The sequence below is a fragment of the Erinaceus europaeus genome, chromosome 4 (assembly GCF_950295315.1).
Source record: "Erinaceus europaeus chromosome 4, mEriEur2.1, whole genome shotgun sequence".
Lineage (NCBI taxonomy): Eukaryota > Metazoa > Chordata > Mammalia > Eulipotyphla > Erinaceidae > Erinaceus > Erinaceus europaeus.
This window is the reverse complement of record NC_080165.1, coordinates 42,079,408-42,093,593: the sequence shown is the minus strand read 5'-3', so window position 1 is coordinate 42,093,593 and position 14,186 is coordinate 42,079,408. Positions and strand designations below refer to the sequence as shown.

At 35.4% G+C, this 14,186-nt stretch overlaps 1 protein-coding gene across 1 annotated transcript in view; it reads left to right on the top strand.

Annotated features, from left to right (window-relative positions):
- The window catches only part of CDKAL1 (CDK5 regulatory subunit associated protein 1 like 1), a 603,322-nt gene that overhangs the window by 350,167 nt on the left and 238,969 nt on the right, over positions 1 to 14,186 (top strand). Inside the window, exon 11 of the mRNA XM_060190801.1 lies at positions 5,002 to 5,168. Coding sequence (XP_060046784.1) covers positions 5,002 to 5,168 — 167 coding nt within the window. The remainder of the gene's footprint in view (positions 1 to 5,001; positions 5,169 to 14,186) is intronic.

Below are 14,186 nucleotides of genomic sequence, written 5' to 3'. Positions count from 1 at the left end.
CCAGGCAGTGGCACATCTGTTTACACACATTATTACAGTGTACAAGAACCCAGGTTTAAGCCCCCGATCCCCATCTGCAAGGGGAAAGCTTCACAATTGGTGAAGCAGGGTTGCAGGTGTCTATCTCTTTCCCTTTATATCTCCCTCCACCTGCCCCTCTCGATTTCTCTCTATCACTATCCAATAATATAGATAGATAGATAGATAGATAGATAGATAGATAGATAGATAGATAAATAGGTAGAAAAGAAAGTTATATTAGTAATAGCATGGGATAGAAGAGGGGAAGAGAATGCATCTGAGAAATAACAGTGTAGCAGATTTTGAGTAATTTCTTTTTTTTCACTCTTTTTTTCTTTTTTTGTTTATTTATTTCCTTTTGTTGTCCTTGTTGTTTTTTATTGTTGTAGTTATTATTGTTGTTGGATAGGGCAGAGAGAAATGGAAAGAAGAGGGGAAGACAGAGGGGGGAGAGAAAGATAAGACACCTGCAGACCTGCTTCACTGCCTGTGAAGCGACTCCTCTGCAGGTAGGAAGCCTGGATCCTTATGCTGGTCCTTGCGTTTTGCGCCATGTGTGCTTAACCCATGGCGCTACTGCCCAACTCCCTTAAGTGATTTCTTAATTGTGTGGAGCCTATGGAGATTTTCTTGCCACTAGTACTCTCTAGCTGTTGATTTCATTAAACTTTTACAAATTTTCATGATCCCTGTGTTTAGAGATACTACTTACATAGAATAGTTGAGATACTAGTTATAGTGATATTTTCCCCAATGATAAAACAAGACTAACTATACCAATATGACTTACCTGACCAGATAAAATTAGTTCTCACTTACATTTTATTATAATAAAGTACATACACAGCAAAAGTTACTCTGAGTCATAATCTTTTAAAAATTTTGTCAGAGTTTAAATTTTTTCAGAAAGGACTGTCTTTGTTGTGAGACTATTTCATTGAAGGCATTGTCTTTCTTTTATTATTAACCTTTTATGTCTTCTACTTTGTAATCCTTTGTCATCTCAGATAATTATGTAGCTATGATCAGAATCCAGCTATTGAAATTGTTTTCTATTCAGGGAAAAAAAACTATGTGTTTTAATATATGCTAATCTGTAACTAACAGGGTAAAATGATAATGGATTCTAATAACCTTGTTATCTGATATTGTTGAGCTGTGCAGTTCATTTATTCTTTATATTTTCTTTTTTACCAAAATTAACAGAACAAAAAAAATAATGTATACCACAACTTTCTTAACCACCCTTCTCTCATTGGGTATCTGGTTTATTTCCAATTTTGGGCTATTATAAACTGTACCGAATTTAGATGTATAGAGATCTCTTTGAATGGGTGTTATTGTTTCTTTACAGGGAAATGAGAGACTGTACCCGTGTGCCAACAGCTGTATTGTAATTTATTAACCTCCTCAATAATTAAAAGAAAAATATAAAGAATGATAAAATAGAGAGTCGGGCAGTAGCTCAGTGGGTTAAGCGCACGTGGCACGAAGCGCACGGTACAGCGTAAGCATCCCAGTTTGAGCCCCGCTCCCCACCTGCAGGGGGATGAAGCAGGTCTGCAGGTGTCTGTCTTTCTCTCCCTCTGTCTTCCCCTCCACTCTCCATTTCTCTCTGTCCTATCTAAAAAAAAAAAAAAAAGAATGATAATATGATCTGATAAGCCTGCTGTTAGAAGACTACAGGATAATTTTAGGAAAATGAACAATAGTACGATAGATGTGCAATGTTAATATAATTACACCTTGAATACCAAGAGAAAACTAATTTTTGAATCTCATTTTTCTACGTGTGTGTGTGTGCGTGCATGTGCAAACAACAATAAAATTAAAAACTTAATTTTTTTTATGTGTGCTCACAGTATTAAGAATGTTTTCACCAACTTCTTATGTAAAGTAAAATATGTTTGGACTTATTTTTTAGCTCTGGGAATTTGTCTTGGCATTTACTTTTTTTTTTTTTTTAATCTCAGTTCTTCCTGTCTTTTCATTTTCATGTGTTTGTTTTTCTGACGTATATTAATTAAAGTCCACTTTATTGATTGTCTGTCTCTTTTGGATGACGTAATATGTAATTGAAGGAAGCCCTCCTTACCCGTCACAGTGTTTTCTAAGGCTGTGTTTTACAGTACCCTCCCTCTCCACCACCACCAGTAAATGAGATGCTCAAGACATTACCAGATGTCTGTCAGTGTCCCTTTGCCAGTATCTGCATAATAGCCAATCTTAGACCACAGAAGTTTAAAGATAAATTTAAATCTCTTGTGAACTAGAAAAGCTGCAGAGAACACAGTAGATAAGGACCTAATATATATTTGATGGACAGATAAAGAAATGAATGTGCAAAGGAAACATAATTTGTAACTGAAACCCTTAAGGAATAAAGCTGTTTATACAAGCACTTCTGTCCATATGTATAGCCAATTAAGTATGGGGATAGAAGCATGCATGTGTCCTAATATTCACTAATAATTCACCTAATATTACAGACTGCAGCCTTTAGATTTCCTAGTGAATTCATATATGCAAGTTGGCCTGACAGGAACTACTTATGCTTTGATTTCACAGAGAAAATGTGTCTGGCAGGATGATCTACATTTAGCTTAACCATTAATAGGAAATTATCTTCTGTATCTTAAATATTTAAGAGGTCAATGCTCATTAGACGTAATGCTTGAAATATAATTTTACAAAATCTATACTCATACCATGTAGCAACAAAATCATCTTTGTGAAACTTTTGAACTTGACTTGGCATGGCAGAATTCTCCTGAAGTCCAGAGGTTTCACATTTTGTATTTGTTCTCTCATTTCATTGTGTTTTAAGCCAGGTTGCTACTATATAGAAAATTTTAGCAGTCTTGATCTTGGAGACATCAAGACCATTATTCCTGTTGTTGCTGATTTAATGTTACAGCTGCTTCCTTTTTATGTGATTTAATTTGGAGTTTCAGTCCACCAGGGGGCTATTGGTCCCCACCTATGCTGCTGTTTTTTGCATAGATGTTATTTCTGTTCCTATTCATGGTGGTTTTTTCCCCTTCTATTTCATCTAGCAACAGCAAGGCACTGTTCCAGGAATCCACTCTCTCTACATAAGGCGTAAATGGAACCGCTTGGATGGAAAAATTATAAATTAAAATGATTCTGTTCATTTAAAATATTCAGATTGTGTTGCTCAGATTCCAGTAACTGGAAAATCATGGATAATGTCCTGCTTTTATAATCCTTTTCAAAGTGTTTTAAAATCCACTTGTGTTGTTACTTAACCATCTCTTTTCCTGGAGTGGATTTTGTGCTAAGATAAAAAAAATGGTTACATTAGTTTAGAGTCTGATGACACATAGAATATTAAAGATGATACCACTAATTACAGCTATTTTTTAAATACAAAAACACTGTGTCATTGAACAGAGAATATTTATTAAATATAGGTCTACACAGGTAATCTTATGGCCATACCAGGCTAGTTCCATTGCAGATAAAACTTTTTATTCAATTATTAAACCGAGCAGTGGCTTATTAATTTCTACAACTATGTATTTAATTTTTATTAGGAGGCACATATGTTTATGCACTACTGTTTTTAACATAATTGTTTTTTTTATCTCCCCCTCTCTATATTAAAGATTCTTTAACTTGGGGAAACTAAACTCTATATATTTGACATAACTTATAAATACTAAATATATTAAAATGTGTTTTATGCTATATATGAGTGTGAATAGTGATATAAATGTCTTAGACTAGTGAGGAAAAATAGAAATGTTTGATGTTTGTATAGGCTAGGGTAAATGTATCTTATTCTAGAATGAATGGCCATGTTATTTTTTTCTACTCCTGTGAAGCATAATAGACAGAATAAAATTTTACTTTTTCTTTATTCTCTAAGTTTTAAATTTAAATTGGCAATTTTAAATTAAAAAGTTGTTTGCTTTGTTACTAAATCTCTTAACTAGGATTATCTAAACATATTTTTGAAATTACTAATTTCTGTCATGAAGGTAATTTAAAATTACAATTTTAAGGCTCTTTATAGAAACTTAAGACTTTTTGTTCTGACTATAATCTTTGTGTGTGTGTTTTGTGTGGTTTGAAGTTCTTCAGAAGCAACAAATCACTTTTAGCATGAATAAAATTCATAGGCTCAGTTCATTGTTTGCTTTAGCCTGTGAATCATTTGGCTTTATAAAATAGGCTAGTCCTTTATATGTAAGAATCTTTGCATCATGAGAACCTAGGTGTTACTTGCAAACTCTATTTTATTCATTTTAAAGAATATTAGGTGGTCCTGAAGTACTTTCTTACCACTTTGTGGAAGGATTTTATTGCTGGCTCTACCATTTGAAGTAAAAAAAATTCTTATAACAATAAAACATATATACATTTCCCAAAGTCTGATTTCAGTATACAGGCTTTCCAACACAGACTTAGTTTGCACATCCCCCAAGTTTTTGAGAACACTTTTACATTGCATTCTATTTTTTCAGTTCAATAAAGGTGATAATAGAACAGTTAAACAGGAAAAATTATTATCACATAACTAGTCATTTGTATGTTAAACCTTAACTACATTTGACCTCTTGAACAGATTGATTCGGCAGTACCTAGTCTATAGAGAGAGTGTTTTAGTTTCAGGGTTTATGGTGTTCAAAAAATAAGTGTTCTTTGTGATAGAATAGATGCTTTAGTCTTGATCAAAGTGCTTTGAAGGATGCATGGTTGAAGTGATTGGCTGTGAATGTTAATCACTCCATAGGACACACTGATAATTTACAGCATTGTTGTAGCTCTCTGGTGTTCATAAAATGAACTTAATAGCCCACTGCCACCATGGGATAAGCTGCTTTTTCTCTGAATTGAATACCCAGACTGCCTGCATAATAGTGCTGAGAAATACTGCATTAAGAGAGTGAGCAGCTGTATGATGAAGGAAACAGCTCTGCAGCAGATTTGTTAATTATCTCTTTTGATTCACAGAGGGTGTTTGTGAGATATGGTTGACCAGTGAAGACACAGGGGCGTATGGCAGAGATATTGGCACCAGTCTCCCCACTCTGCTTTGGAAACTGGTTGAAGTGATTCCTGAAGGAGCAATGCTTAGGCTTGGCATGACAAATCCACCGTATATTTTAGAGCATCTGGAGGTAAGGAAAAATACCCCACTTCCATTCTGACACAGACACTAACTCATTGTAGCTGTCTTTGCACTCTCACATGAGCTTCATATGAAGCCACTTTCACTTCTTATGTGTGATTACATGTGCACATTTTTGCTGACTAATGATTTTTTCCCCCATTTTTTGCTATGTTGTCCTTTGTTTCTTTCCTGACCTTCAGTTTTCCATTGCAGAAATGTGCCTCATTTCCTCCATTCTGAATTCTTCTCTAGTTCAGGACTGTTACTATATGGCAGTAATGTTGCTGCCTACAATGAGTATCGCATTATTTGAAGTACCTTTAGTTCTATCAGTAAGGACATCGTGCTGTAAGTTTGAGAATGTATTTAAGATTTTACCCTATTATCTGGAGACAGTGGTGAAGTAGAATCTAGAAACATACAGAACATGATATTCTCCAGCTTGATTTTTGTATGGTCATTGTGAATGAAGATGAAGGTGTGATAATGTTCGATCCCTAGTTTCAGTTTTATACCTTCCATGAATCAGAATGCTTACACTCACATTGTTTACCATTAAACTAAAAATGTGGAACTGTATCCAAGTAACAGTCGTACTGAGAACAAATCCCACAGTAAACATGAACAAAGATCTAGACCATTTATATAAAAATGTCAGGAGTCAGGCTGTAGCGCAGCGAGTTGAGCACAGGTGGAGCAAAGCTCAAGGACTGAAGTAAGGATCCCAGTTAGAGCCCTGGCTCCCCACCTGCAGGGGGGTCTCTTCATGAGTAGTGAAGCAGGTCTGCAGGTGTCTATCTTTCTCTCCCCCCTCTGTCTTCCCCTGCTCTCCCCATTTCTCTCTGTCCTATCCAACAACGATGACATCAACAACAAAAAACAATAATAACTATAACAACAAGGGCAACAAAAGGGAAAATAAATAAATTTTTTAAAAATGTTGATGACAGGATCGATGATCATTATTTGAAAAATAAAATAGTTGGGGCCAGGCAGTGGTGCACCTGGTTAAGTGCACACATTACACTGCGCAAGGTCCCAGGTTCAAGCCCCTGGTCCCCACTTGCAGGCGGGAAGCTACACGAGTGGTGAAGTAGGGCTGCAGGGCTACAGTTGTCTCTCTGGCTCTCTCACTCTCTACCTCTCCTTCCCTTTTGATTTCTGGCTGTCCCTATCCAATAAATAAATATAATTTAAAAACTAAAAAAAAGTAAAAGAAAATACTTTTATTAGGCCCTTGATTATTCTTTTGGAAAGTCATGAATACAGTGTAAAAACATGCCACACATATTTTTAATCAAATGTTTTCTTTCTACTTAAAAAAAAAATCATGGGGAAATGTGAAATTCTATACCAATAACAGTAGGCTTCTAAATCAGCATTTCCTCATAAAGTGATCTATCAAAAATTCTAACACTCAATAGCAAGCAAGAATTGCTACTGAAATGTAATGCTGGTTAGGCAAGATGGCATAATGATTATGCAAATAGTCTCTCAAGTCTGACTTTCTGAGGTTCCAGGTTCAAATCTCCTTACCATCATAAGTCAAAGCTGAGCAGTCTCTAGAGAAAGACGAAGGAAGGAATTTAATGCTTAGCTGGAATACTTAATTAAGGTTGTTTTTGGAAAACCTCTCTAGTATCAAAAATGTATTACAGAATTTCTAAAAACAGAGTTGATAATAGTCTGATCATTAATTACAGATACATAATGAAGAAACTTGTTTCATTTTTGATGTTAACATTTTTCTAACCAGATATATTTTTGTAAATCTGATTTTTTTTGGTACAATGTGAGACCATTATGATTTTTTTATTTAAAAGTATGTCACAGTTATACCACTCTCTAGGTATCACATTGACCCAAAACTTGAAGAAAAAAATAAGTGATTCCTTATAAGAATCAAATATGCTAAGGTCTTTTCCATTCTCACTATTTGTAGTCATCATGGGACATTGTATGATGAAGACTTGCATTTTGGACTAGATGTGTTAGCTAGGTTGAAAAAAATATGTCAGTACATAGTTGACAACATATCAATTTCTTTGGATAGAATGAAACATTTAATCACTGATAAGGGAGCTGTAATAGGGTCAGAGTAGTTCAGATAGTAAGTAAACACGAGGAATAAATAGCATGCATTACAGTAAATTGTTGCTCAGTTATAGCAAAAGATGGAATCTAGCTTTTTTACAATAATATGGATGTAATTAAAAGAGTCATCCAAAGTGAAAAAAGGAACCAGGGAGATAACGTTAGCTATAATAGAATAGAATTTCAATTCTGAGGTCTCAGAGGTCCCAGATTCAAGCCATGGGCCATAACTAAGAAAGTGCTCTCATTTGAAAAAATAAAGTGAAACAAAGAGAAAAACAAATATCTGTTGATCTCACCAGTGTGTACGATATCAAGAAACAAGTAAAGGAATAGATATAGCCAAGGAAAAGCAAACCCTGGCCTCAGTTCTGACCAATCAATGAACTTGTCAAAGGGGAAAAGGAGAATGGTCTGAATGGCTAGAGGAGGTTCAGTGGACTGTGATAGAGAACTATTGGTATATATTTTGAAGAGATGTGAAATTATATTCCTTTAACTTGTATAGACTTTTAAATCAGTATTGCTTCAGTGAGAACAGAGGGAAGCATGCAATGTCTCTGAGATGACTAATGAAACACCTTGTGAAAAAGTCATCATTTTTATATTAATTGCAAGATTACAGAAACAAATGCCACTTTATAGTGAATCTCAAATTTCAGCTCCTAAAATAGTGCAGGAATTTGTTGCCCCAGAGTAAATGCTCCTAAAAATCAACAGAAAATTCTAAGTATAGCTTTACATGTTACCTGGAAAATACTAGGTGTTTATATTTTGGCTAGAATGATAACGAGTTCTGATTGCTATGATATTACCCTTTAAATTATTTCTATGGAATTTCTGTAATATTGGTCTTTCAGCCTACATTTCTAAGTCAAGGGCTTTGTGCTGTCCATCACTAGGTCTACAATAAGTGAGTGAATAAAAGGAACAAGTAAAGACAAAGGCTTCCTCATAAAACAAATTGAGGAGCCCACACAATACAATTCATTGTGGAATTTTAAACATTGATATCTTGACATTTTGGCCCAAAGAAAATAAACTTCAGGAATGAGCATTTGCACTAACAAAAGTCACTTATTACTATACACTATCAATAGAAAGACAAGGACGAATCCAAAGCTATTACACAATACCTACCAAGAAAACAATACAAAAGAAGCAGAGGCAGCTATGCATCCTCTTGAGCTCAGAGATAACCACACACAGGGACCCAGGTTCAATCTCCCAGTCCCCCATCAACAGGGGAAGCTTCAGGAGTGGTGAGGCAATGCAGCACTTGTCTCTCTCCATCTTATCTCCCCCTCCTCTATCCATTTCTCCCTGTCTTGTCAAATAAAAGAAAGCCAAAGAGACAGAAAAAAAAAAAATCAAGCAGACATACAGACATGAAAGTTCTACACTCTCTAGAAGGAAGTGCTTTTAAATTCACTGTAGTTTTGCCGAGATCTTCTTATCTTAGTGGTTCTGCTCATCCTTCTGGGTGAGCAAGCGGATGGTAGCCATAGATGCATCATATGTAACAGGAAAGAAAACTGAACTTAAAGGCTTCAGTAGCTTCCCAGTATGAAAAGGACAGAAGGGCAATAGGTCCAAGCTTGGTAAGCCTCAGTTCAACACCGTCAATACATTTTATTTTCTCATTTTCTTCTCAACAACCTAGACCATTCTACAGAAATTGCTTGACTTAGCTAAAGAGTGCTGAAGAGAGTTCATCAGTAAGCTGGAAAAAAGAAGAAGCGAAAATGAGAATGAAGGGTGAAGACACCAGGGAATTACAGGTGGTGATTTAAAAAAAAAAACAAAACCTGTAGGGATAAAAGAAAGCCACTCTTCAAGTAAATACTACGATGCTTTAATATCCTCAGAGTGAGGGTTTCTTGAGGATTGTATTGTAGGACTCAGCCTTCTTATATTTCTGGAAGATACTTCACACTCCAAACTTTAATTACAGAGCACTTCACTGAGATGTTTTCCTGCCTCTTCATTCTCCTTACCTCACATTCAGCTGACTCTTGAGACTTTTACTTTAAAAAAAAAAAAAAAAACGAGAGAGAAAGAGAGAATACTCTTTTTGTCAGCTTTTCTTTTCTCTTTTTTTTTTTTTGAAAAGTTTAAAGGGTAAACTACTTAAAGGTAAATACCAACATTTCTTCCAGATTATTTAAATATTTAGTGTGGTAAAGTTGACTTTAAAGTGCAGTTTATCAAAGCTATTACAATAAAAGATGCAGAATATACTTCATATAGTATATGCTTTTAAGATTTTATCAAACACCTACCAGTGCTGGTGTGTCCTATATAATAAACATTGATTAATGTATACTGAATAATCTGAAGAGAGTTGGAATTTATAATCTTTCAAAGGTAGACAGATAGTTAAGAGTGTGTTTGGAATATCCGCAAATACCCTACCTTTAGCTTAGTATTGTCCTAAAAAATAAGCAGTTCATTTTAAGTGTTGATATAGGTAACAAAGACATCTCAGATATATATAGTCATGTAGTAGAAAAGTGCCCTGAAACTGAATAAATTATCAGTTTAGATAATACATATTAAATTTTCATAGGATGTAAAAGCAACAGATTAACAATATATTGAATTTTTCATGACAAGGTGGTGGCATACTGTGTAGTATCTATACATTAACATGGGTGAGGACCTGGGTTCAAGTTCATAGTCCCCACCTGCAGAGGAGAAGCTTCACGATCTTATATTATAGATGTTTTAGTAAAAACTTCATAGAAAGCTTCATGCTACTAGTTTCTCTCCTTTTCATTGTTTCTTCCTCCCTCAGTATCACTCTCCTGTCACCCTCTATCTAATGAAACTAAAAGGAAAAAATATATATATGGCTACTGGGAGTGGTCAGACTGTGAGGGAACCAAGCCTCAGCCATAAACCTGGTGTCATAAACAAACATTTTTGCTTGTCTGAAATTTTCAAATGACCCCCCATACCTTAAAGATCAAGATATCTTATAGTCTCTTTAATCATCATTAAATCTCTTCTTATTAAATCACTAAAAAAATAATAAAAATTAAATAAGTCTTTAAATATTTCTTCATGCAAGTTTTACATGAGCTTTACTTGTTGTCATGTCTTATGGATTGCCAGCCTATATTGTTAATCTGTTGAAATTTTAGACAATCTATTAATTAATTTTCTAAGTTTTTCATTAAAAAATGTTTTGTTTCCTCAACAGGCTTTTTCTTGGGTATAATTTCACATCCCCCCACATATGTGTCAGCTCACCTTACCTGCCACCAAAATGCCATCTCTTTCCCCTGTAGGTCATAGTACTCCCAGCCCCAGCCCCAATCATTTCCTTAACTTTGTTTCTTACAGCTCATTTACAAGTGAGGTCACCAGCACTTGTTCTGTTCTTATTAATGTAGACCCTCCTCACAAGTATGAAATGATATTTCAGTGTATTCTATATTTGCATTTTTCTGATTTTAATAAATGATGAGCATTTTTCCATGTGCCTACTGGAATATCTGTATATCTTCTTTAGTTGAAATGTCTGTTTAGATGTTGTCATCTTTGATGGAGTTGGTTCTTTTTGGTTGTTGTTGCTGTTGCTCTGAGTTTTGTGATTTGCTTTTGTCTCCTGGTCCTTTGTCCAATGCATGGTGTGCCGATATCTTCTTCCATTCAATAGAGCTCTTATGTGTTGCAGAAGTTAATTTTCTATGCTTTTTAAAAATTGTATTTATTTCCTTTTGTTGCCCTTGTTGTTTTTTATTGTTGTCGTCGTTGTTGGCTAGGACAGAGAGGAAATGGAGAGAGGAGGAGAAGACAGAGAGTGCGAGAGAAAGCTAGACACCTGCAGACCGCTTCACCTCTTGTGAAGTGACTCCCTTGCAGGTGGGGAGCCAGGATTTCCAACCGGGATCCTTATGCTGGTCCTTGCGCTTTGCACCACGTGCGCTTAACCCACTGCGCTACCGCCCGACTCCCACTTTTTTTTTTTAACCTACCTTTTTTTTCACCTCTTGAAACTTTGTCATTTGCTGTTGTTGCTCTCTATCTTTTATTATTAGCCTTTGTATAAATCTCCCAAGGTGGTGGTAGTGCCACAAAATGAATGACTTTAAATAGCAGTTACTAAAGACTGGAAGATAGCTCACCTAATATACTACCTGCCTTTCCCAGAGAGAGAAGATGAAAAGGGGACGCATATTTGGATGTAGTAATAGGGTTATATGTGGCTTGGAGGGCAAGGAGGACTGAACCTGGAAGGGAAAAAGGAGCAATTATGTACAGATGTAGACTGATAGCTGTAGAGATGATGGTTAACCCATGTATGCAACCCTGGGAGTATCACAGTGGACTGCAATGGAGGGATCAGGGATTCTGAACTTTGTTGGTGGGAACGGTGTGGCATTGTACCCCTCTTGCCTTTTATTTTTGTAAATTAATATCACTATTAATAAAATCACTATTAATAAAGAGAAAGAGAGACACCTGCAGCACTGCTTCACCATTTGCACATCTTTCGCACCTAGGGCTCAAACCCACATCCTTGTGCATTGTTACATGTGCATTCAACCAAGTGCATTACCACCTGGCCCGACATATACCTTGTCTTTTTAAAAAATTTTTATTTATAAAAAGGAAACATTGACAAAACCATAGGATAAGAGGGGCATAGCTTCGCACAGTTCCCACCATCAGAACTCTGTATCCCATCCCCTCCCCTGATAGCTTTCCTATTTTTTAACCCTCTGGGAGTATGGACCCAAGGTCATTGTGGGATGCAGAAGGTTTGCAGGTGACATTACCTTGTCTTTACCTTCAACTTTCATGACCTAAGTGTTCACAGAACCTGTGACTTTGATTCTCAGTAATATCCAATATTCTCCTAAGCCTACTCTGAATATCATATTTTTTATTGTTGGTTTAGTTAAGCTTTATGTTTTGTTTATGATCTCTACTCATGGTATCAGGCAGCTACAATAGTCCATACAACTGCTGCTAATTATTTTTTTGACAAGGGCTTGTAACAAAAGGTTATCCTCACTGGGTGAGTGCCAAGTCAGTTTAAATAAGCAAGTGATGAGTGGAATCTTACCTCAAACAACCAGACTGATCAAATAATTACGAACTTCTAAAAATGGGGCTTGGAAATGTCTCCACCAGTCTTTTATCCCTAATATGGCTTTCAGGCTTCTGGTATTTACCTTGATTGAAGTCTGTTGATTTTCAGTCTACATTAGAGCTAGAGACTGAGAGGGAAGAAAATTACAGGTTCAAAATGGTTCATAACTCATGGTTCTTACCATTTCATAATTTTCTTGAATAAATGTTCCCCAGATTTCTGCAAGCCGTTAGCTGATTTCTAGGCTTCTGAAAAAAAATTTTCACTTTGAGATTTATTTTTGTTAGTACCCTCATTGTCTTTATGGAAGAGAGTTTTTTTTTTTTTTTTTTTTTAAGAACTCTTCACTCTTCTATTCTTGCTGATGACAGTGAAAACTATTTGTGTTTTAAGGTGGCTCCCTCTTTGTCAGGCCTTTGTGTGTGTTGAGGTTGAGTCAGTTTTGTTTCAGTTTTTGCATTTTATGTTAGAAATGGCATCAGTCACTTACAATGCTATCTGCTCTAGTTAAACTTTTGATGAAAAGCTCATTTCTTTAGTATGCTACTGATAGCAAAAGACCAATGTTAATCAGGCCTTTCAGTGACCTATAACAGCCCTTTCACAAAAAGTACAGAGATTTACAGGCACATGTATAAGCTTCATTAGACACTTCTAACTCTAGGTATCACAGAGAAGATAAAGGTATATTTGTAGACTAAAACTTTCCTATAACAATTGCTCTCCCATTTTTCAACTGATTCATTTATTAAAAGTTGTATCAAGTATTTTGGTCTTTTTTTTCAGTTCTAATAGATGACTCCGGTAACATTAGCAATATTTTCTGCATTATTAAAGCTACTATTAGTCTTCACTCATAAAAATGTTTCTTTGATAAATAATATGCCACTACTCTGAGTTCTAGCATTTGCTTAGTGTCCTGAAAACTTTACCTATGAAGAAAAAGGTTTTTTTGTTAATCAGAAAAATGTTTGTTGTTAAGGCTGCTTTCTAAGCTAAAAAGATAAACAAAGTGAAAATTAATGGTTATTAACTCTAGACTCCTAGTCTTTAACAGTAATTCAAGGATATTTATAAATCTAAGAATTAAAAAATCATTTTGAAATCAGCAGTACATTGTTTCATTTTTTTCCTATATTATCTTTATTAATTGAATAGAGACAGCCAGAAATTGAAAGGGAAGAAGGTGATAGAGAGGGAGAGAGACAGAGATACCTGCAACATTGCTTCGCCACTCACAAAGTTTTCGCCCTGCAGGTGGGGGCTGTGGGTTCGAACTCTGGTCCTTGCACATTGTCACATGGGTGCACCACTACCTAGCCCCCATTGTTTCACTGTTGTGGAAATAAACACAGATTTTAAGTGTCACTATTTTATTAACACTTTAAAGTCTTTTTAGTACTTTTATTTATCTTTTTAACTAAGTGGGCCATAATTGTATTGAAGTTTTCACAGAAGTGGAATATATGAGTCTGAATTGGTTTTATCATTAATCTGTCAAATTAGTTGTATACTGATTGCTCTATTAACATCTGAGCCTTTTTGAAAAGGCAATAAACTTTGTTTTGAAGGGGTTGAGCTTAATGGAATTAATTTTTTTTCATTTCAGTAGTTTTTTTTTTTTTCAGTTCAGTAGTTGTCAGCCTTCTAAAACTTCTTTTCATATGTAAACCTATGTCCGACCTAAAAGATTAAAAGTATTTCAGCTAATTATACTATTTTAATCATCTCAAATCATCCTCTCGAAACTTGCTTTGACAGTTGTCTGTGCTTTACTTCTATAGCCCTGTGTCAGAGACCTGGAGTCTAAAGACTTTCTTTTGTGTG